Here is a 25,763-nt window from a genome sequence, read left to right on the forward strand (position 1 = left end):
TTCCCGGTCAGCTGTTGATAGTACCTATCAAAAGTGGTCCAAGGAAGGAAAAGCAGTTTGCCAGCGGCAGACCATGTGCACCCTTTCATGGCAACGGTATTCCCTGATATCATTGGCCTCTTTCAGCAGAATAATGCACCCTGACACAAAGCAAAAATGGTTCAGGAATCGTTTGAGAAACACAACAACTAGTTCAAGGTGTTGCCCTGGCCTCTAGATTCCCCAGATCTCAATCCAATTGATCATCGTGGGATGTGCTGGACAAACAGGTCAGATCCATGGAGGCCCCAACTCGCAACTTACAGGACTTAAAGGATCTGCTGCTATCGTCTTGGTGCCAGATACCACAGCACACCTTCAGAGGTCTCTAGTGGAGTCCATGCCTCGACAGGTTAGGGCTGTTTTGGTGGCAGAAGGGGGACCTAAGCAATATTAGGCAGGTGGTCATAATGTTATGGCTGATTGGTATACATAATGTACACTAGCAACAATTTTAAGAACAATAGGATGGGGAATATGAACAATATGGGTAGAAATATTGAATATTAGACAATGTGACTGTAATATGCCTATGAATGGTACATATAAAATAATATTCTAATTTACATTGAATGTACATGGAAAGACATCAAAACATCTAGAATGTTCATGTTTGATCAGTATGATGTTAAATTTACACTTTACATCACTGCTATTAAAAAAGCAGCATGGTGATCAAAGGATATTCAAACATAACACAGTGATAAACAATCCATTATACAACTTCCTCATTTCAGCTTTACACATATATTCCTACCAGTCATGCCAATCCAGGTTTGATTAATTTGTGAACAAACATAACAAATTAAGAAAAACTGGACACTGTGTTGGTGATTCTTTTCTTTGATACATTTACAGATTTATATTTGGTGTAATTTTACATCTACTGAAGATATTTTTCAAACGGCCTCGGATTTCCTTGGTTTTGAGACAATACACAAATGGGTTGACAAGAGAGGGCCCCAGGGTAGAGCCAATAATAAGTCCATTTCTTTGAGTGAGAGTGAGAACCAAACCAAACCTGGTGACGAAAACAAGCAACACCTTGGGAATAAAGAAGCAAACCACCACTATTATGTGAGATACACAGGTGCTATACACCTTCCTCCTGTCTTCGGAGGACATTTTCAGCACTTCATAAACTATCTTCATGTATGAGAAAAAGATCAGGCCAAAATTAACACATAATATAGAAGTCACCAAAGTAGAGGCTATTGTAAAATAATATGCAGGATCCACACATGCTGCTCTAACTAAGGCTGCATATTCACAAAAGCTGTATGGTAGTTTATTTGAGGTGCAGTAGGGTAGACTGTTCAGAAAGCCAGTATAAAAACCAGAAAATAAGCAGCCTACTCCCCAAGTGGCTATAATAAGTAAGAATACATTGGTGTTAGTTAAGATAGTCAAATATCGAAGAGGGTGTACAATTGCGATAAGGCGATCATAAGCCATCAGAGCAATAGTAAAGGGCTCCATAGAGCTACCCAAATGAAATAGAAAGCACTGCAACATGCAGGGCCCATAAGGCACTCTTCGTTCCTCACCGAGGAGCACATTAAGCATTGTAACACTGATACCACTGGTATAGACTATGTCTACCATTGCCAGCAAACAAATGAAAAAATACATGGGGGTATGCAGAGGCTTGTTATGAGCTATGATACAAATGTTGGCTATGCATCCCAAAAGAATGAGAAGGAGGATGAATAGAATGGCTGTTCCAACTAGCTTTGGGTGTCGGATATCATCCAATCCTGTAATGAGGAATTCGGTTACTGTATATTGTGTTGTTTTGTTTAGCTCCATGTTCCTGTAAAAAAAGACAATAGTTAGTATACTGATAAAAATGTATCAATAGGGTTTTGCAGAATTTCTAATGAAGAATGAAAATGTCCTAATGCTTTGTACAGTTCTCTATGTATTACTTACCTGGCCTGCCTTTTGTGCCAAGCTTCTAGTCTCTACTGTTTGTTTCACCCTCACCAGACTGGCATTAGATGTCTCTAAATTTATCCCTGATCTGACACTGTTGAGAGCCAATTAAAGAATCAGACGTCAGCAATATCATTATACAACTACGCAAACAAGGAACCAGGCAAGCCTAGTTTTTCCAGCCTGCAATTAGAAGGGATGAATGTTGACAACCCTGTCTTTAACCATTACAGTATTTAAAAAGCGGGTGCTGTGATATGTGTGTAGAGAAACCTCTGCATTGTTAAACCAATTAGTCAAAACTCCACGGATCTTGAAATTAGTTCCCTATATTAGCTAACATCCAAACAAACAACAGGTTTAACAGGGATGCTACACTACATTCAAAAGGTTAAATTAGAAAGAGACAACTAAAGATGGTGAGCTAATAGCCTACTACATACTACTAGTATGTACTTCGCAAATGATGGTGAAGTACCTACTGTTTTTGCATACCCTGGCAGAAATTGTGAAATTATAGCATTGATTTTGAAAATATTACTTTTATAATGTATTTTATTTAAGCATAGTGATACTATGAAGCCATTTCTTATGCCATTTATAAAGTTGTTTGACTCCTAATGATAACAGAAATCTCCAAAATGGCCCAGAGCAAAAGTATACATACCCTTGAAAGAGCATAATACGACGATACTTCAACAAAAATTTGCTGCATGGTCGAGTTGCCAGGAATAAGCCTTTACTGCACCAATGCCACAAAAAAGCTTGGTTACAATATGCATGACAACACCTTGACATGCCTCACAGCTTCTGGCACAACCATATGGTCACAACCATAAGCACTATATTTGGAGAGGGGTCAACAAGGCTTATAGTCAACAAAATACCATCCCCACAGTGAAGAATTGTGGTGGCTCACTGATGTTTTGGGGGGGGGGGGGGGGTGAGATCTAAAGGCATGGGGAATCATGTGAAAATTGCTGGCAAGATGAATGCAGCATGTTAGCAGAAAATACTGGCAGACAATTTGCATTTTTCTGCATGAAAGCTGTGTATGGGACGCTCTTGGACTTTCCAGCCCGACAATGAGTCTAAGCACAGCCAAGTTGACATTCTGTGATGACCTACTGTTGAATGTGAATCCCATAAGAAATAAGACATGTGTTTTGCCTGCTCACTCATGTTTTCTTTACAAATGGTACATATTTACAAATTCTCCAAGAGTATGCAAACTATTGAGCACAAATGTTGTAAGCATGTACAATGGATATAAAAAGTCTACACATCCCTGTTAAAAAGCCAGGGTCTTGTGATGTAAAAGAATGAGACAAAGAAAAATAATGTCAAAACATTTTACACCTTTAATGTGACCTATAACGTGAACAATTCAACTGATCATTTTGTTCCACATCAACATCATGCCAAGTTAGAATATTTGGCAAGATAAAATTAACCCTTTGACACGTGTGATCACACCGCCTGAGTTGGGGAATAACAGATTACAGACAAACAGTAACTGTAATCTAAATACAAAAATATTGTAGTCAGATTACAGATACTTTTGAATTTAAAAGGTTAAACATTGTGTTAAACTGACTAATGTTTCATATGAAGTTTACCTCCACCACAAATAGCATATATGAATAGTATGGCTTTTGCCACTGGCGGTCTAAACAAATTATTAGCCAGTAATAGGCCTACAAGTATCAGCTTACTACTTGGAATAGTCATAAGAATTGAGCAATTGCTAGCAAGTCTGAAGATTAACTTTACACTGCCAAAGCTATTTAATTTTATGGCACAACAATGTTAGTTTTTCTTTCATTCATGAATGACATTGATACAGTAACTGTAAATATGGGTGACGATTACTGACTTTTTCGTCAAGTTGAAAGACGAGATAATTGTGGAAAATCCTCTAATAACCCTTTTATTTGCGCAAGGGTTGTGGTCAATAATACCCCAAAAAGCATGCACAGATGCGTCCTTTGAAAAAACACCAGAAGTAGCCGCAATATACAGCTCTGGAAAACATTAAGAGACCACTGCAAAATTATCTGTTTCTCTGGTTTTACTATTCATAGGTATGTGTTTGAGTAAAATGAACAGTTTGGTTTTATTCTATACACTACTGACAACATTACTCCCAAATTCCATTATAAATATATTGTCATTTAGAGTATTTATTTGTAGAAAATAACAACTGGTCAAAATAACCAAAACAATATGCATTGTTTTCAGACCTCAAATTATGCAAAGAAAACACATCCATATTCATTTTTCAACAACAAAATACTTTAACATATGATGAGTTTAAAAACCTATATTTGGTGGAATAACCCTGATTTTTTATCACAGCTTTCATGTGTCTTGGCATGCTCTCCATCAGTCTGTCACACTGCTGTTGGGTGAATTTATGCCACTCCTGGCACAAAAAAATTCAAGTAGCTCAGCTTTGTTTGATGGCTTGTGACCATCCATCTTCTTCTTGATCAAATTTCATAGGTTTTCAATGGGGTTCAGGTCTGGAGATTGGCTGTGTGGCATGGAGCATTGTCCTGCTGGAAAAACAAATTCTCAGATCTGGGGAACATTGTCAGAGCAGAGGAAAGCAGGTGTTCTTCCAGGATAACCTTGTAATTGGTTTGATTCATGCATCCTTCACAAAAATCTGCCAGATTTCAGCCTTGCTGAAGCATACCCCAGATCATCACCGATCCTCCACCAAATTTCACTGTGGCTTGTAGGCCTCTCCAGGTCTCCGTCTAACCATTAGATGACCAGGTGTTGGGCAAAGCTGAAAATGTTGCTTATCAGAGAAGATGACCTTACTAAATTATTGAAAGGAAAGTAAATTATTCTTCAATCTACACATCCCAAACGTTTGTTAATGTTGAACGTGTGCAACGAATGGAGGAAATCATGGATAGTGTCCATATGACTCAAAAATGGTTAAACTTGATATCATTAGATGTAAAAAAAAAAGAAAATCTGAATTTTGAACCACTGATGACATGTAATGTGCATCATCTAATTTGTTTGTATTCATATATAATTGATGTGTGTGTTTTAAAAATACAGAGCCATAAGCCTGTAAATGTAATCAAAGTATTAAAAGTCATTAATTATTATGTAACCGAGAAAACTGATTTTAAACTCTAGATTGATATTGTAAGCATGTAAATTATTGATTGATATTGTGAATACATTCTCCTAAACCTTTTCTATAAGTGTTTGATGCATACTTTTGGAATAACCATAATAACGAGAATTAGGAGGATGGAGCAGCTAATGCACCCTGGGTCTTTTGGAGGAAAGGAGCGACATCAGAGAGCTATTGCGCAAGAAACAGGAAGTAGTATAAGTGATGGACCTGTAATTGATTGGCTGTCCGGCGAGGACGCTTATACTCTCCACAAGCCAGTGAGAAAAACCTTCCCGCGAAATAGGGTGTTTACCACTAATCGTTTATCCCAATTCCAGGCCAGCTCGTATGATATGCAAGCTTTTGCTGATAAAAATCGCTACATGTTAACAGTAATAGACATTTTCTCACAAGTAGCTTTTGTGAGAGTGTTAAAAAATAAGAGCGGGGCTGAAGTGACTAAGGCTTTTGCATCTATTTTGAAACAGAGTGGAATTCCCAAGAAAGTCCAAATGGACTCTGTAAAGGAGTTCTTTAATCGTACATTAAAAAAATTAATGAACGAGCACAATATTATAAATTTTGCTACGGGTTCAGATTTCAAAGCTTCTGTTATTAAACATTATAAAAGCACTTTGAAGGAAAGGATGTGGCGATATTTTACAGCGCATAACACACTGCGTTATGTCGAAGTGATTCAAGACCTGGTAAAAAGTTATAACAACAGTTATCACAAGAGCATACGTATGACACCGTTACAAGTAACATCCGAGAACATCTTTTACAGTTGTACAAATCTTTACAGTTGGTTTCCACTTCATAAAAAAAAGGCAAAATTAAAAAAAAGGCTATATTCTGCGGGTCTCATAGTTGCGAGGAGTTTTTGATAAGAAATATGACTCTGCCCAGCAATTCCTCAGCCGAAATATATCCAAACAACAAAAGTTCTAATTTCACAACAGATTTTGCCAAACCGATAGAGCTACAGGGGAGCTGGGAGGTAGGTCTTGTGGAGATTATATACCCGCATAGCTTGACAAATATCCTGGAAAATTACTTTGAGTTTTTCTATAAAATAGATTCTAAACCCCCTGAAGCCATCTAGACCCCCTGAAGCCGGTTACTATAAAAACATAGAAGCGGTTGTCTGTGGGATGAAACAGGCATTAAATGATTAAGAATGTGTTTTTAGGTAATGACAATATTCCAAAGCGAGTAGAAATTATGAGTGAGGAAACCAAGTCAGCTATCAAGACTTGAGGCAGTTTAGCCTACAGTTTAGGGATGCGTTCAGACTGGAAATGGCCGGAAACAAAAAATAATTTGAAGACATACATGCAGGATTTTATAACATGTTTGTGTACACTGATATTATACATTTTCAAAGGGTCAGAGACAGTTTTGTGCCACTCCTACAGACAGTTCATATAGAGGGAACAGATGGAGATATTATCACAATTAATTTAACACGGCCACACTATGTACCTATAACCAAGAAGTATATTGAAAACATACAGATTGAGATTAAGACAGATCAGAATAAAATATAGTGTTCGATTGGGGTAAAGTGATTGTTAAACTCCATTATAGACCGGTACAGTCTTCTTTACATATTTAAAGATGTTACACAATCTGCAACTTGACCCTAACCGGTACATGTCTTATTATGTTGATCAAGTAGGGAATGGACTCCCTGGTTATTATGGCTCCCCTACTATGTATGGTTCAGGGGTTGGAGGTATATTTCGTAATCTGTTCAGAATGCTTTTACCACTAATGAAGAGAGGCTTTAATATAGCTAAGCCACATCTGATAAATGTGGCGAAAAATATTGTGGGTGAAGTTATATTGAACGTTATGAGTAAACGTAAAGCATCAGATCCTGAACAACAAAGAGGTTCCTGTGGACTCATGATGCTGGTTCGTCAAACTAAAAAGAGACGCCCTGGTGTGCGGATGGCTCCCCCTAAAAAGAGACGCCCTGGTGTGCAGATGCCACCCCCTAAAAAGAGACCCCCTGGTGTGCGGATGGCTCCCCCTAAAAAGAGACGCCCTGGTGTGCGGATGCCTCCCCCGAAAAAGAGACCCCCTGGTGTGCGGATGCCTCACCCTAAAAAGAGACCCCCTGGTGTGCGGATGCCTCCCCCTAAAAAGCCAAGGTCGGCGGTTAAAACAAAATCAGTAAGTCAGAAGTGGTGCAAAGGCAGGAGGTCAGCAAAAGGAATAGTTGAAAGTATTTTCTAAAATATGCCTCTTTTACATAGAATGTCAGCTGAAGCAATAAAAACGGATCTCAACTCAATTTTCTTTAGATAGTGCACATTATGTTGAGATCATGCCGATCTCGTCCCTTACAGAGAACAGCCCTATAGAATTATTTATCCACAGTCACGGTGAGCAATACTTGGACCTGAATAACTCTCTGCTAAGCGTCAACATCAAAGTGACCAAGAAAGATGGCGGTAATATTCCAGCGGATGCCAAGGTGGCTCTCATTAATTATCTTCTGGCTACCATCTTTTTACAAGTGGATGTGACATTAGGAGATCGACTCATCAGTCAAAGCAGCTCTACCTACCCCTACAGGGCAATAATGGAATGTTTACTAAATTACTCTGTGGACACACTAAATAAGCAATTTGCAGCTGGCTTGTTTAACAAAGATACAGGAGGCGGTATGGAGTCTGTTGACCCTGCAGCCGTTCCACCGGCTACAAATAGACGGTTGACAGCTCGATCCGGTTACACTAGAAATTCCCAAAGGGTGGAACTTTTGGGAGAAATACATCACAAGATTTTCTCTCAAGAGCGCTTACTCCTAAATACCGTTGATTTAAGAATTTAAAAAGTTTTCAAGAGCAAAAGATTAATTTTGTATGATGCCTGCAGCCAACTGAGATTTTAGCTTAAAAGTGCTGAGTGCCTCGCTGTTTGTGAAAAAAAGTTTCTGCACCGGCAGTTTTGATTAAAAAAGCATTCAATTTCCATAATTTCAACGCAGAGTATGTTGCCCTCTGTCAGGACGGACAGCAAATTCCCACTAAGGCCTTCCAACCGAATTTCAACAACGGTCTATGCTTACGAGAATTTTATAATCTATACCTGGCTATAGTCCAGTAAGCAATCGCCGCCGTCGTTTTCCTGCTGGCGGTCCGCCTGCGGCTATAATTTCTTACAGCCAGCGGGCCGCCAGCTTTTGCCGCTTTTCTCCTGATCTCAATTTGCATAAGCTAATTTGCATCTCAGGCGGCTTTCCACCAGCGGCCCGACTGCGTTAAGCTGGCTGCTAGCCGCTGAAAAGAGGGCGTGCCCTTTAGTCTGCTGTATCTGCTTGTGTTGCCATTTTCTTCCAGCAGAGATGCTATTGCACCCCTTTTATTCTTGTACTGATTATTTGATTTATTTTAATATTGTTAAATCTTAGTGTAGAGAATTTTGGTCAACATTGGTTGTAAAATAGACTTTGACTATTGCACTATTGCTTGTGTAAAGGACCTTTGTGTAGACATGTACAGTAAACACATCTCGCCATTGCTTACCATAATATTTTCACGAACTAATGGTCATTTTTCACTTCATGGTACCAGCTTAACTCGTCTATAGCCTCGACTTAAATGCTTCATGTTTAAACACCGTGTCAGTAGATGGCGCTATAGTAACGAATTGCGCATGTGTGAGGCAAGACCATGTGGGCATCTTGACGCCATTTGGATTCCACGCTGTTGTACCGTGCAAACTAGAACATTCATTTTAGCGACTTGGTTCTTTCGTCAACTCTTGTTCAAAGTGTATAAGCTATATGCTTTGAATTGGACAATACAACATGTGGATTATCACATTGTTTTACTACAATTTGATGAACTCCCGAAACAAACGAAGATCAAGGATTTTTTGGACATCAGACCGAAAATTTTGAACGCCGAGTTACCTACATCTATGGTGAGTTCTGTTCTATTATTAATAACTAGCGTTAAGTGTTGTTAGGTTACTAAGTAAGAACGTAATGACTGTTTTGTATTAAACAATTACTGTTTGCAATAATCTATTAACATTCGAATTATTTAGTCAAGTTACTGGTAGCTGAACACAAGTTCTAAACCAGGGGTTCTCAAAGTCTACATTCAAAGGTTTTTCATCAATGACAAAGGTCCGGAACTATTGACAATTACAAAATGTGTTTTTAATAAACATGTATAACATTAATTTTATGAACGTTTTTTTTTACAACTCATCCGTTTAGTTGATTAATATTTAAATTTCTGCATAAGTAAGGGCGTGGTCCACTCCGTTGACTGACAGGTGGATTGCCGCTGCTGTTGGTCTCTCACACGCTCTCACTAGCTGTTTGTCTGCTGTTAGCCAGCTGTCACGTTTCTTCCTCAGCTAATTCCAGATGTTGAACTGGACATATCGGCCGTGTTCTTGCTTTTTTTTCTGGATTATTTCATGCAATTTAATACACGCATTATACCTTCGCATTCCGTCGTTGTCGAGTATCAAGAGAACCAGGGCTGTTTTTCCTCTGTGAACATGCACTCATGAATGTCTGACAATTTTGTTGCTTTTGTGTGGAGATTCCAGCTTTAAAAACGTGTTAAACGTCTATAGATATAGAGGCTGTACACTTGTTCTGCGGTACCGTTGCTCTCACTGAACAGACTAACGTTAGATATGCTTATGTACCGTCAGATGCAAATTCCTGGAGGTGTCAGTGCTTTCCGTCCATGCAATAAACTAATGCACACCTGAATGAGCACGGATTTCTAGCGCATTTACTTGAACTTCTTAAGTAATAAATATGGTTTGACCGAGTTGAGAGGCAGCCAAAATAAAATCTTAAAATGGACTGAATAAAGCTCTATAAACTTGATGTGCAATGCCGCGCTGGCTGATATGACATGTTTGTGCATGAAACACAAGCTCACAGCAATACTGTAAGTTAATACACTTTAACTAGCAGAAAAATACAGAATCACGATACACAGTCTCACTTTTAGCTATGTCTTAATAGTATTTCGAAGGGCAAAAACATGAACTTAAACTTTTGGCTTTACTTGAAGTCAGCTGTTAGTCACTTAGTGGGAGGCCAGTAGCATATAGCATTAACTTAGCCTGAGCAAACTCGTTCACGTCAAGCTAGGTTTCAGCATCCAGGCTCCTCGCTGAGCTCATTCCGCGTCTTTGCCCATTTCTGTTTATCCGGGAGTGACGTGCGTTGACGCGCTGCCAAAATGGCGACGGTTGGCTCCGCCCACTTTAGGCTTCAAAACTGCTCTTCACAAACCTAAGGGTGACGTCACGGACACTACATCCATATTTTTTTACAGTCTATGGTTGAAATACGAAATAGAGGCGGGTCCGGATTGAATTCCCTCCGGGTCCGGATCCGGACCGGAGTCCGGACTTAGAGAAGTGCTGTTCTAAACCATTGGTGGGAAAAAAAGTTAGAGCAACTGTGCTTGAAAAAAACAGCGTTGTCCTGAGATTAAATACCTACAGTAACCCTTGTTTATTCTGATGTTTTGTGCTTCTTCGCATATCAACAGTTGAACAGGGATGGTAACATCGTTAGCTAACTTGTCTAAATCGTGTTTCCTAGGGTATCAACAAGAGAGAATTTTATAATATGTGCTTACTCCTTGTAACCTTTATCAAATGATACCTAACGTTGGCTGAATCGTGTTTCTTTGTGTAACGTTATCCACAATGTGGATAGTTACTCTGGGCAGTAAAATTAGATAGACTAGCTCATACCGTTACTGAGGTATCTGTGTATCCACATTGTTCTTAGCTAGCCTGATAGACTAGCTCATACCGTTACTGAGGTATCTGTGTATCCACATTGTTCTTAGCTAGCCTGATAGACTAACTCATACCGTTACTGAGGTATCTGTGTATCCACATTGTTCTTAGCTAGCCTGATAGACTAGCTCATACCGTTACTGAGGTATCTGTGTATCCACATTGTTCTTAGCTAGCCTGATAGACTAGCTCATACCGTTACTGAGGTATCTGTGTATCCACATTGTTCTTAGCTAGCCTGATAGACTAGCTCATACCGTTACTGAGGTATCTGTGTATCCACATTGTTCTTAGCTAGCCTGATAGACTAGCTCATACCGTTACTGAGGTATCTGTGTATCCACATTGTTCTTAGCTAGCCTGATAGACTAGCTCATACCGTTACTGAGGTATCTGTGTATCCACATTGTTCTTAGCTAGCCTGATAGACTAACTCATACCGTTACTGAGGTATCTGTGTATCCACATTGTTCTTAGCTAGCCTGTGTGTGTCTTATGCTGCTGGTTTTTAAACTTATTTTCTAAACATTGCTTTCAGGTGATTAAGTTTTCTGTAGTTTTGTTCCCGGAAGAGGATGACTTTGTGGCAGCAGTTCCACGCCAGGTATGTGAATTACATGTTGATCTCGTAATTGCTGCAATGTTTACTTGGTTTCACCATATTTACCTGTTGTAGATGTAGTGATTGTATGAGTTAGTGAACTGTTGTAAGCTGTTGTAACCAATGTAGATGTATTGATTGTATAAGTTAGTGAACTGTTATAAGCTGTTGTAACCAATGAAACAAAATATTAAATGTTTGTAATATGAGCTGAATCTGAAGGAGCAAGTAGGAGAATAGGAAACCCTGTTTAAGCAGTTGCCGGGGAGAGAAAGATTTAGTATGTCTGTCTTTTGAGAAACAGGACACAGGTTAGAGACACACACACATAGTCTGACAGGCCAGACAGAAACCAGGAGGAGACAAGAAGATGTTTGCGTTTATCCTTACAAGGAATAGAACTGGAACTGGACCAATAGCACACTTGTTTTGTGAATTTAACGACTCTTTTGGGCGTAGTAGAAGTATAAAATGATCTGTTGAATGTTGATCCTTAGACATTGTGCGGCGACACTTGTCTCAAAAAGCTTTTTGGAATATGCGGTATGGTAATTGACCTGACTCCTGGTGTGTTATCCTTCTTTCCAACAAACCATCTCGGGGAAGTGTTAGACTTCAACACTGTTCACCAACTTTTTTATGTTTATTTTTAGGATGGAGCAAGCACAGTACTCCAAGGCACCACAGAGGTACTCCACACCACCATGTAGGGGATAGCTACATAGGTAAGTGTGGGTTCATTCACTTAACCCAGATGCTTAAATTGTTATTAAAGCATGTTGCTTCCAATTTTATTTGTCATTTCAACAAATTTTGTAGGGCAAGAAGGCAGAGATAGGGGGAAGTTTTAGCTCTGCACATGAAGGTAAGAATGAACATTTTGGTGGACACTGCGATTTGAGTTCTGATTGTAAAATAACCAGATATTTAGGACTGAATAATTAACTGTCTGTCTTTACTTTCAGAACATTTGGAGATCAAGCGGCTGACTGAAGTGAAGGTCAAGCTGAGGGCACAGCTGGCTCTACAATCAGGTAAAAACAAGACTATAGTTACGCTAGCATCTTGTCTTAATGAAATTGCCTGAACGTGAAATGCAATACTGTACAGCCTTTCTAAAATTACATGTATATGGCAGTTTTGTTTATTTCGCTATTAAGCTATTGACATTTCATTGTGCTTTTTAGCTTCTGATAAACGTCTGACTGAAGAGAATGTCAAGCTGAGGGCACAGCTGTCTCTACAATCAGGTAAAAACAAGACTATAGTTGCGCTAGCATGTTGTCTTCATGAAACAAACATGCTAGCGCAACTATAGTCTTGTTTTTACCTAACTGTAGAGGCAGCTGTGCCCTCGGCTTGACATTGCATGTCTTGAATGTCATGCAATTCTCAAAATCAAGTCAGACCATTTAAGTACAATATCTGATTACTGTATTACAGGCGCCATAAGGAAGAATCTTTCCAACCGGGATGCCACTGATGAGGCTGTCCAGAACCAGGTCCCCAGGGTACCAGAAAGGTGCAGGTGGGAGATGTCGCGGCGGTACAAGGGACCTGCCGTGAATATGAATGACATCTCCAGCACAACCAATATTGCTGCTAAGCTCCAGTACTGTAGCCTATTTCTTATTTATTTTTACCGCTGCTATGTACAGTGTTATATATGATTGCATTATCCTCAATATATTTATAGCTCTGTGTGAATGTTCTTAATTCTGACTGTAGTTGTAGTGTTATGCCACCATTCATAAGCTTATTGCACTGATGTATCTGATATTCAATAACTATTGATTGTTACTAGGTCATACTTATGTTATTACTGCCATTCTAGCCCTTGTTTATTTTGTATTGTATTATGTTTATTTTGTACTTTCACATTCAAATACTGTAATTTTACTGTTACCGGACCAGTTTTGTAGCACTGTTTGATTTTGTAAATTTTTTATTTCAATTAATTTGCACATGTTTGTTTTGTATGCTTGCTTGCTGTATAATGCATGTTTTTTTTGTATGCATCTTGCACTATTTGAAATAAATTGTTTAGATTTAATTCAGTTCAGTGTCATTTGTGATATGACCAAAATTATTATAAAGGATTATTATAAATAAAACCTAATATTGGGGCGTGAGTCATCCCGCTGGGTTTATTTCATAAAAGCAACTAGCCGCTGGTGAGCCGCTGATCAGGGTTTTGTTAGAAGGCATTGTCATGAAAGCGGCCCACCGGTGGCCGACTGCGATGCGCGCTATTAAAAAAAAAAAACGACTGCCACCGGCAGCCCACTGGCAGAAACGCTCTGTGGCCGCAGCGGCAGAACGCTAGTGAGCCACTGGCGTGTGTCTGCAGCGGCAAAACGCTAGTGGGCCACTGGCGTGTTGCTTGCTGGGGGGGGACATTTAGAAGATCTGTCTTTGCCCGTTGAGAGAAATTACGCATCTGGCTATACCCTGTTCGCTTTCAACTTATCCCCGGATGAGAATGGCTATAGATTACTTGGTCATTGAATGAGTATGATAGGTTTTTATACAAGCCGATGCAATAGTTATACAACTCAAGGGATCAACACCTGCGTCCTTGATTACTTCCTTTATGAACTCAACCTTCAAGCAAGATAGCCACATCATTGTCACAATACATTTCCATCTCTATGAAAAGGTCTCATGCCGGACTGTCTCATACCATGTCATAAACATCTCTCTCTCTTTGACTGTCATTTGATCAGCACCACGCATTTCAGGACCGGGGTAAGGTCCAATGTAATTGAGATTCTCCTCAGTGCACAATTCTGTCCCTTAGTCGACCACTTTTCACCCTTGAAAGTCATGCTAGACCCAAATACAGGTATGTGTAAACATGTTGAGTCATTCTGTCGGGTTTCAAAGACATCTTTTATTTTTTTTTCTAAAGGGCTTCTCTTCATTCCAATATTGAATATAACATGGGTTGATACGGGCAGTCCGCATCAATGCCTACTGAACAGTTATACTGACAGGAGTGCCCTCTTAATCGCATAAAGCCGGTATGACATGACCAACAGATGTAGGGAACTCCCAAGAATGCCAAGCCCACTGCTCTCTGAAGTTCAATAGCCATGTTTAGACCATCTAAATCACTAATACCAGGATTCAATAAATTGCGCTCGTCAAGATAACTTGCCTCAAATCATCTTGGTCTGGAGGATGCGGGGCAAGTTGTTCAACACTGTCTTCTTGCGTATCTTCAGAGCCTGATATATCTACGTTGTCTGAAAGGATTAAATTGACCTAATTAGAAAAATGTGTAGTAAGTTTTACAATATAACGTTTAAGATAATACCATTTCTTACAGCTTGAGCACTTGGTAGAAAACAATCCAGGGTTGGTCGTTGGCAATTTTACAGAGAAACAGTTTTACTGTTTTTATTCTGGGCAGAGACCAGGAGGACTTGGGATAAATCTTGGTACGCCTCATCAGAATCTGTAATTAAACCAAGAAAGCGAGAATTTAAAAAATGGGACACAAAATGCTTTTTGTATATATATTTTATTTTTTTTACAGAACGATTAATAATATTCTTACCGTAAGCAAATGCTACCCTTTTTTCTACGCCTCGTCAGAATCTGTAATTAAAATTTTCAGAACAACAAATGAAGCGTACGTGAAATAATGTTTCGTTTTTTATAGAATTCTTACTTTAAGTAGCAACTTCTTGCAGAAATCCTGGATCAGGCCAAGAGCTCGGTGAATAACTTGAATGCACTTGCGCTGAAATCTATATCTGATTATTTAATAACTTCGGAGAAGGAGGAAAATTTGGGGTTGTCAGCTATAAAAACAACATTACAGGTGCTGGTCATAAAATTTGAATATCATCAAAAAGTGTATTTATTTCAGTAATTGCATTCAAAAAGTGAAACTTGTATAATTTATACATTCATTCCACACAGACTGATATATTTCAAGTGTTTATTTCTTTTAATGCTGATGATTATAACTGACAACTAATGAACATTTGAATATTGTGAAAAGGTTCAATATTGAAGACACCTGGTGCCACACTCTAATCAGTTAATTAAACCAAAACACCTGCAAAAGCCTTTAAATGGTCTCTCAGTCTAGTTCTGTAGGCAACACAATCATGGGGAAGACAGCTGATTTGACAGCTGTCCAAAAGACGACCATTGACCCCTTACACAAGGCGGGCAAGATACAAAAGGTCATAGCTAAAGAGGCTGGCTGTTCACAGAGCTCTGTGTCCAAACACATTAATAGAGAGGCGAAGGGAAGGAAAAGATGTGGTAAAAAAAAAGTGTACAAGCAATAGGGATAACCGCACAATGGGAGAGGATTGTGAAACAAAACCCATTCAAAAATGTGGGGGAGATTCACAAAGAGTGGACTGCAGCTGGAGTCAGTGATTCAAGAACCACCACGCTCAGACTTATGCAAGACATGGGTTTCAGCAGTCGCAGTCCTTGTGTCAAGCCACTCTTGAACAAGACACAGCGTCAGAAGTGTCTCGCCTGGGCTAAAGACAAAAAGGACTGGAAAGCTGCTGAGTTATGTTCTCTGATGAAAGTACATTTTGCATTTCCTTTGGAAATCAAGGTCCCAGAGTCTGGAGGAAGCGAGGAGAGGCACAGAATCCACGTTGCTTGAAGTCCAGTGTAAAGTTTCCACAGTCAGTGAGGGTTTGGGGTGCCATGTCATCTGCTGGTGTTGGTCCACTGTGTTTTCTGAAGTCCAAGGTCAACGCAGCCGTCTACCAGAAAGTTTTAGAGCACTTCATGCTTCCTGCTGCTGACCAATTTTATGGAGATGCAGATTTCATTGTCCAACAGGACTTGGCACCTGCACACAGTGCCAAAGCTACCAGTATCTGGTTTAAGGACCATGGTATCCCTGTTCTTAACGGGCCAGCAAACTTGCCTGACCTTAACCCTATAGAAAATCATATGCCAGACCCAACAATGCAGAAGAGCTGAAGGCCACTATCAGAGCAAACTGGGCTCTCATAACACCTGAGCAATGCCACAGACTGATCGACTCCATGCCATACCGCATTGCTGCAGTAAATCGGGTAAAAGGAGCCCCAACTAAGTATTGAGTGCTGTACATGCTCATACTCTTCATGTTCATACTTTTCGGTTGGCCAACATTTCTAAAAAAAACTTTTTTTTGTATTGGTATTAAGTAATATGCAAATTTTCTGAGATACTGAATTTGGGATTTTCATTAGTTGTCAGTTATAATCATCACAATTAAAAGAAATAAACATTTTAAATATATCAGTCTGTGTGTAATGAATTAATATAATATACAAGTTTCACTTTTTGAATGGAATTACGGAAATAAATCAACTTTTTGATGATATTCTAATTTTATGACCAGCACCTGTATTTTTTCGATTTTAAGTTATGAGATGTTATTTTAATTTTGGAGTTTCAGCTATAAAAACATTCAGTTGATTACTTCCGATAGAAACTGATCAAACGACATGTCGAAAATCCTAAGAGTTTAGAAACTTGTGTAAGGGGCTTTCATCATCATCTTAGTTAAATATACAGGTGCTGCAACTGCACTTACTGTACAAACCTTCATTTGTTTATTTTGATGTTGTGTATTCATGTGTTAAATAAAAAAAAAGATATGTAAGAGGCTGATAATTAGCTGAACATATCTTGTGTAGTCAGTAAATCATTCTTGGTTTCATGTTTAATCAGTGACACTTGGCCCACATTTTTATTTTATTTGTATCTTTATTTCAAAATGGCAACATTACACATCCTTCTACAGGCCGAGTAGCCCGGCTCTCACTTGGTGCCGGGGTAAAGCACCAGTGGAAATGCAACACTAGTAGTAAGATAAAATGTTTCATGAATACCCGTCCCGGTTAGTTTGGTGTTACCCATACAGGTGAATGCAAAATACAACATGCTGAGAGGAAAGACCTCAGAGGACATTAGGAAGAGGGAAGTGTGGGGGAAGGCTATACAACCATCTCAAAAACAGTTCACTTCGAGGTATATCATTTACAAATGAAGTGCATTTAACATGACCCCCCCCCCCCCTTCCAAAAAAAAATGGCCACCTGGACAAACCTGAAGGTTTCTAGAAGTCCAGTTGAGTCTAAAATGTACATCCCTGGTCACAATTTAAACCTATATGTTTGGCAAAAACCCAACACTGCCTACCACCAAAATAATAAAATCCCAATAAATGACTCTGCCAACAAGACAACGGCCCAAAGCATTCAAGCAAATCTAACAGCTTAATAAAAAAAATATATCTCAAATCAGAGAACACATCCCTACCACAACCTGCCAGACAGAAATGTTTGGATAAAATTGCAGAGAAATCAAAAGGACAGGCCTAACATACAATACCAATTCGAAAAACACATTTGTTTGAAACTAGTGTCATTATACTCCATATAGTGTGCTGTGTTCTAGGGGTACACTAGGATTACAAATAGGATTACAAATTACAAGACACAACCAAGTCACGACATAATAATTGCACAACCACAGCAATGGTCTTTCACTGCGCAGATTTTTTAGCACCATTTCAGCTGTTAGTTTTTAAAACAAGCAAAGATCTTCAATCTTTTGGAATTGGATAAAAATACCCGGGGCTCCTCCAAAAAGATGAACAGGCCTAGCAACACAACTAATGCTGCATAAAAGGACTTCGTGTAGATTTGGAAATGTTTTGCTTTACGTCTTTGCAGTTTAAATACAAAATGTTATACATATCTTTAAACAACACTTTTATTTGCAGTGCAATTTTCCTTTATCTGCAATTGGTTGAACTGAGGCATCCTTTAATTAGTGTCTATTGAAGGGCAAATAAATACTCTAAGAAATCTATGGGCACATTCCTTCCTCCTAAATGTTTTTATTTTATTTTATGTGTTTTCAGGAATCTGTATGTTTAAATGTACAGAGACATTAAGAATAGAACAGTGGGGAAACAAATGAGTCACCATTTTCATTGACCGTGCAGTGCTAAGGATAAATGGAAAAATAAATGATCTGATCCCAAGGCAACAAAGTGAAAGTCCTACTTGGTCTAATGAATTAGTTATATTTTTTAAATCTCATAGGAACCACAGGCAATCTAATAAACGACCCCATAGGGCTCAATCATTAATAATTTAATTAAAAGGTAACTTCCCAAGTGACTGCAATTAAAGGCTTGGAACAAGAATGTTTGACATTATGATATCTTCTAATGGGAAAGGGCAGATGAAGGTCAAATCAGGAAACTAATGGAAAGAGGATGTAGTTATTGTTTTCATTTCATACAGAATGATATTAAGTACTCTGCACCATTGTTTATAACCAAATATGTAATCTTATTATTTAACATTCCAGGTGCCTAGCATAAGGTGTTGAATGCTGTTAAGGCCGTCATAGACCACACACCATTACAATAAGTACATTCAATCTAAACAAAAACAGACAATTCAGAAGAAAAAAATGCTTAGTCATTATGAAATGCACATTAGACATGTACATGACACTGTGTGAAGGCGTAACAGCACAATAGGACCACACGCACACTTCACTAATCACCCACAAGGGAATATAATGAATGAGAGACTCTAATTAGCTAGTAATCCTTCAAGACCTAATTTGCTGTATGTTTTTGAAAAACAGGGTTGCCTACAAGAAGTAAATACACTATTGATGAACTTCTGTGAGTGTTGCAAGAACACGGCAGAATGTCAGTCAAACTTTCATGAAGACAATGTAGTTAAGATTAAGATGCTGTTAACTCCTAAATGGTTCATTTGATGTGATTGAATATACCGTCAAATTAAAGCTGACAGTGTGCACCTTAACTCCATAGGCAGTGTATAGTTTAGAATCCAAAGTGCTGGAAAACAGCTTAAAAGACAAAAAAACACTGTTGTTCAAATACCTTGAACAGAGTTCACTCTAGCTGTTCCTCCTTTCTTTGAGGGACAGAGCAATGTGCAATTTCATAAACATTCCATGCCTTCACACAGTGACATCTACACTGCTCAAAAAAATTTAAGTAACACGTAATCATCACAATATAATACCAAGTCAATTAAACTTCAGGGATATCTATCTGTCCAGTTAGGAAGCATAAGCAAATGGGAATCAGTGTCACCTATTTTGGTGCAAATGACAACAGGTCACTTTCACTGGAGAGGTAAAAGCAAGACAACCCCCAAAAAGGGAATGGTTTTGCAGGTGATGGCTACAGATGGCTCTCTCCTTATCCTTCCTGACTGATTCTTCTCTAGTTTTTCATTTTGCTAGTGTTCTTGTCACTACTCGTAGCATGAGACGGTACCTGCAGCCCAATCAGTTTGCACAGGTAGTCTAGCTCCTTCAAGGATGGCACATCCGTACATGCCCTCACAAGATTGTTTGCTGTGTCTCCAGGTACAGTCTCAAGAACATGAGAGAGATACCAGGAGGAGAGCTGGACAGGGCCATAGAAGGGCATCAACCCAGCAGCAGGACTGGTGTCTGCTCCTTTGTGCGAGGGGGAACAGGAGGAGCACTGTGAGAGACCTACAAAATGACATCCAGCAAGCTACTGGTGTACATGTTTCTGACCAAACTGTCAGGAACAGACTCCATGATGGTGGCATGAGGGCCTGATGTCCTCTAGTAGGACTTGTGCTCACAGCCCAGCACTGTGCAGCTTGATTGGCATTTGCCAGAGAATACCAGAATTGGCAGGTCCGCCATTGGCGCCCTGTTCTCCTCACAGTTGCTGTGAGGCCCTGGGTTCCTCCTTATGCAGGACAATGCATCGCCTCATGTAGCCAGAGTGTTCCTGCTACCAAGTAGCATTGATGCCATTGACTGGCCCTTACATTCTCCAGACCTGAATCCATTGGAGAACCTCTGGGACATTATGTATCGATGAATCCAATGTCACAGATGTGAAAGAGTCTGGAAACGCAGTATTAAATGTAATGCTGCCAGCAACATCATCCAGCATTACTAATTTGGCGGTGAGTCAGTGATGGTCTGGGAAGGCACATCCTTGGAGGGTTGCACAGACCTCCACAAGCTAGCCAATGGTACCCTGACTACTGTTAGGTACCAGGATGAAATTCTCAGACCATCGTCAGACATTACGCTGGTGCAGTGGGCCCTGGGTTCCTCCTTATGCAGAACAATGCATCGCCTCATGTAGCCAGAGTGTTCCTGCTACCAAGTAGCATCGATGCCATTGACTGGCCCTTACATTCTCCAGACCTGAATCCATTGGAGAACCTCTGGGACATTATGTATCGATGAATCCAATGTCACCAAGTAGCGCCAATGACTAGGAGCTCACTGATGCCCTGATTCAAGTCTGGGAGGAGATCCTCCAGGACATCATCCACCGTCTCATCAGGAGCATGCCCAGACGTTGTCCGTAGTGCATCCAGGCACATGGGGGCCATTAACACTACTGAGTCACATTACAAGTTGCCGTGATGAAATTCACGCAAGTTGGAACAGCATGTGATTTCAAATATTTACTTTCATTTTCGGTGTGAATTTGAATCTAACCCTCAATCGGTTGGTGATTTTGGCTTCCATTGACCGTTGTTACGTAATTTTGTTCCAAACAAATTACACAATAATAAAGATTTTGATCATTAATATATTTCGTTCATCAAGACCTGAAGTGTGGTTTAAGTGCTCCCTTAATTTTTCTGAGCAGTGTGCATGTTTAATGTACATATCATAATGACAAAGCATTTTTTCTTTTAAATTGTCTGTTTTTGTTTAGATTGAAATGTACTTATTTATTTTCGTATACGTTATGTTAATATTCTGTCTTTAGCGGCCTCAATAATACCAAGGATGTAAAGGTTTTTCAATTATTGTGAATCAGGAACACAATTCTCAGATCGAGGCATGTAATACAATGTGATTTATGGTGTCCGAAACCTTATTTAATCACCTGCTTTTTCCAATGCCTCTTTTAAAATGCTGGCTTACTATGGTTGTTTGGTACCTGAGATTTTCAAACACTTACCTCTACTGATCACCTAATTTAGTAATTTATTTTAAAAAGTTGTTAACATTGCAACTCCAGCAATGGCCCAATTGGTAGTATTGTAGACTCTCAATCATTAACTTGTTGTGGAGTGAAATCGAATCTAGGTCACACTGTTTATTGTTGTCTAAATAATTTGTGTTATTTCGTGTATCTAATCACACTCTTGCCTTAATAATACAAAACAATAGAATGGATGCACATTTGAAAAATGCTATCATTCCCCTTCAGAAAGCACACGTCTAACCACCGAGTTCAAAAGCCTCAAGACAATGAACCATTTTCTCTGCCCTAATTGACGAAAGCCTTTAGTCCTTCAGAAAGCCTTCATTTCCTATGGGGTAATATTTGTCTCAATATTATTTGTCTGAACAGATAAACAATCCATGCATAAATGTATTATCTGTATGAAGAGAGTGACAATCCATGTGAACACACTGACAAACACATTGACAATCCGTGTTAAAATTTGAAATCTGTATCAGCAGATTGACAATCTGTACGTAAATGTGCGATCTGTGAACAAAAAAAAAACACATTCAAATAACAAACAAAGATTTACAAATACATGAAAAACATGTGTGTATCTCAACTGTACACGTACAAATTAAAATAGTTTTTATTCTAAAACTAGTGATGGGAAATTATGGGGTTAGATTTGTCATAATATTAATTGTGTGAACAGATTAAATGTTTAAATGCTTAAATGTCATGTGTACGGGTTTTACAGATAATAGTTAGCCTATGTTATGTATTTTTATTGTTCTCCAACCAATGGAGTCTTAATGGGAGACGGAATCGGCATCTGTTTTCTTTCATTGTCACACTAAGTGTACAGGTTATAGTACACCTATTTCACGGGACTTCTTTTTACCTTGACAACCAGTGGCACAAAATCCCAGAATCCACTTTTAAAAGCATAGCAACTTAAATGATACTGTACACTCAAAACGTTAAATAATTTGCTATAGTTACAAACTGATCATGTAAGTACTTCCTTGCAGGACTTTTGTAAAAACAGGTGGCTATGCCCTCACCTGTTTGAGCAGTTGATAATTAATGCCCTCCCCCGAGTTACTAAACCTGGTTCGGAATTGTATCTGCTCCTATACAGAGTATACGGTAAGAACAAGGGGGATGGTTATTCCTTAAGGTCTTTATTCCTTCATCGTCAATGAACACACATTAAGCACACACACACACGTTCTTCTGTTGTTTATAGGTGTTCTGGACATATTGGTGAAGTGTTGTTCTACAAACAAGAGCAGGCACAACATATAAACAGAGTTTGGGTGAATGATTTGACATTGCATTATAACCAGCGCTCACCAGCCAATGTGGCTAGTGGTTTTCCAAAGTTACTAGCCACTCAGCATTTTCACTAGCCACCATATTGTTGTTGGGAAATTATGGAACATATTCAAACAAATGGAACATATTCAAACACTGCATGGTGCTCATGGGAGTTTTAGGAACGTAGCTCGTAGTGTCACTGTCATTGCAATGAGATTACGATTGTAAAATGTGTGTGTGTATATAAATATATATATGTGTGTGTGTGTGTTAGTACATACATACATACATACAGGGGTTTTCCAGGCTCAAAATTAGGCAAAGGTGGTACCACGCTCTACCAGACACCCCTCTGTGAAATACTACATATAACGTAGCAGCACACTTGAAAAAGACAACTATTATAATGTTATAATGTCCACTTGAGCAGCTAATGCACACTACAATGTCCTCCCTAATTATAACCAAAATATGCAAGCAATATATTTATTCTTAACATAACCTAGAACAATTAACATGTTATTTAAAAAGCTATTTTTAGCATAACAAAAATATGCAATCACTCATCTGCTTTATAATGAATCTCAGTCAATAATATTGTTGTTGATTTTTGTTATGCTATGTTCTTGTTAATATAAACTTGCATAAAAAACGAAACAGAGCTGTATTTATTACAGCTTTGTGAAGTAATTTTTTCACCATCCTTGCATTGACGCCACATTGTTTATCTCCATCGACTTCCTTCATCAGTGCTAGGCTCTGCTGCTGTTGTTGATCCAGCATCTTCACATTCATATATTTTACATTGTTAGTGACATAAATATGTTAATTATATATATTTTTTTACTATATATATTGCATATATAGCCTGATGATTTTGGTGATAGTACATACGCTAATCTTACTGTCTTTTCACCAGTCATCTTCGTTTGTCTCGCGATCTCTCTTTAAAAACAAATCTGTAATTCTAAGCTACTAGAAGTCACCTGAAAAGTAAAAAGAAGATGTAGCAAATTAGATGTAGTTTGAGGTTATTACATTTAAATGGAATATTTTTACATGCTTGAGTGTAAAAGAAAACTAGGATCCACTTGTTTTTCCAACTTCACTCGTGTCTGGACCCATGTGGTCTGGTATGCAAGATTGCCAGATTTCATTGACCGTAAACTGTTCCGCCACAGACTCCAGAGAAAAATCGACCCGCCCAAGCCCATAAAATCTTGCCCAATTAAGTAACACATCCCACGTGGCAACACTCAATATGGAGTGTTGCCAGGAGTATCCTACCATAATTTTTGCTGCAATGTTTCGCTGGTAGTTTCGCTGGTACACCAAGCACATATGTTTGCGCACTGACAACAGCCCCAAACGAATTAACTCATGGCACCAACCCAACCGGTACCTCCTCAATCATCCTTGACTGAATCGGAGCGTCCGAGGCCAGCCCAGAGAACACGCAGAGACCCGGACTTGGCGCACAAGTAGATGCTCAAACACATACAATGCGAGCATCATACACAAAACCGCACAGGCACACCGGAGCAACGGACGGACCCATGTCAAATGCACCGTCTCAGTAGCTCAACGGACCCAACTTAAACCCCTGACTCAGCCACACTCAGCACAGAGTAAGCCAACGTGCCTGCAGCCATGTCACGCAAGTAAAACCGGACAGAAGGCAACGGCGTCCCCCAAGACACAGCAGCAGCATGTCCTCCACCCCCACGCCCCTAAACAGAGCAGCCGAGGCCGCGACCCCATGCGTGGAGTGGGCCCCAATCCCCCTAGGTGCAGGAGTGCCACGTGACTTGTAGGCCAGATCAATCGCCTCACACAACCAGTGAGACAGATGATGCAAAAACGCCACAACACCATCTTCATGGAACGAAATGACACCTTGATCACCTTGGGAAGAAAGGCCGGGTTAGGGAGCAACACAGCCCTGCTACCATTGCCGTTGATGGCGAGACAGCCAGGCTGCGTCGGCAGCGCACAAAGGTCACTGACCCTCTTAGCAGAGGTCAGAGCCAACAAAAGTGCAGTTTTAAAGGACAGCATCTTCAACGCTATCTGACCAATCTGTTCAAACGGCGCATCACACAGCGCCTCCAGAACCAAAGCCAAATCCCACTGCGGCAACGTCTGCCGGGCCACCGCCAGAAACCGTTTCACCAAGGGATGACTAAACACAGACACTCCATTGAACCCCTCATGATACGCTGAGATCGCACATGCCCTTGAGCCAACGCGTCCACACCCAACGGGGGCCTGTCCTGCGCTCAAAGAGAATACCACAGGGGGCAGTGCGCGACCTCCCGGGATGCGAACAGATCCACCTGTGCCTTCCCGAAGCGTCTCCAGACCTCCGCCACAATGTCGGATGAAGACGCCACTCGTCATCCTGGGGACCTCCCAGGGACAGCAAGTGGACAGCAAGCGCCCACATTGAGCTCTCTGGGAATGTGAAGGGCCCTCAGAGACCTGAGGTGCACGTGCGCCCATTCCCAAATCTGCACAACAGGTGGAGGGGCAGAGACCTGAGCCCGCCTTGCCTGTTCACGTAAGCGACCGCTGTGCGGTAGTCTGATCACACCAACACGTCCCGATCCCTCAGGGTCGGTGCAAAGTGCAGCAACATGCGTCTGATCGTGTCCAACTCCAGCCAGTTGATGTGGCGCTCCGAAGGGGGACGCACACCTCTGACTGAACGCGACTGACACGTCACCCCAGCCTGTCAGGGATGCGTCCGTAAAGACAGGGACTCAAACCGACACCCTGCCCATGGGAATCCCACACAACAGAGTGCGCGGGTCTCTCCAGAACGCCAGGTCCAACTCCAGAGAGCTCGGGACCTCGACCAGCCGCCGCCGGTGGCTCACCGGATCCAGACGGAGGCGGGTGAACCAGCGTTGAAGGCCTCTCAT

At 40.1% G+C, this 25,763-nt stretch overlaps 1 protein-coding gene across 1 annotated transcript; it reads right to left on the minus strand.

Moving 5' to 3' along the window:
* Positions 1–891: 891 nt before the first annotated feature.
* LOC117594735 (putative olfactory receptor 10D3) lies at positions 892–25,763 on the minus strand. Its single transcript, XM_034293366.1, has 5 exons — positions 25,614–25,763; positions 25,433–25,570; positions 25,132–25,248; positions 24,915–24,981; positions 892–1,697 (listed from the first exon to the last, which is right to left on the minus strand). Exons 1-5 carry the CDS (start codon positions 25,761–25,763, stop codon positions 892–894), a joined length of 1,278 nt encoding a protein of 425 aa, XP_034149257.1.

This window comes from Esox lucius, chromosome 1 (assembly GCF_011004845.1).
Source record: "Esox lucius isolate fEsoLuc1 chromosome 1, fEsoLuc1.pri, whole genome shotgun sequence".
In the NCBI taxonomy this organism is placed as follows: Eukaryota; Metazoa; Chordata; class Actinopteri; order Esociformes; family Esocidae; genus Esox; species Esox lucius.

Coding starts and splice junctions, on each gene's coding strand:
- LOC117594735 (XM_034293366.1), bottom strand. CDS start 25,763: ATGAGAGGCCTTCAACGCTGGTTCACCCGCCTCCGTCTGGATCCGGTG. Junction 25,249..25,432: donor TGAGGGATCGGGACGTGTTG/GTGTGATCAGAC, acceptor TGTCCCTGGGAG/GTCCCCAGGATGACGAGTGG. Junction 24,982..25,131: donor GTCGCGCACTGCCCCCTGTG/GTATTCTCTTTG, acceptor GTGGCCCGGCAG/ACGTTGCCGCAGTGGGATTT.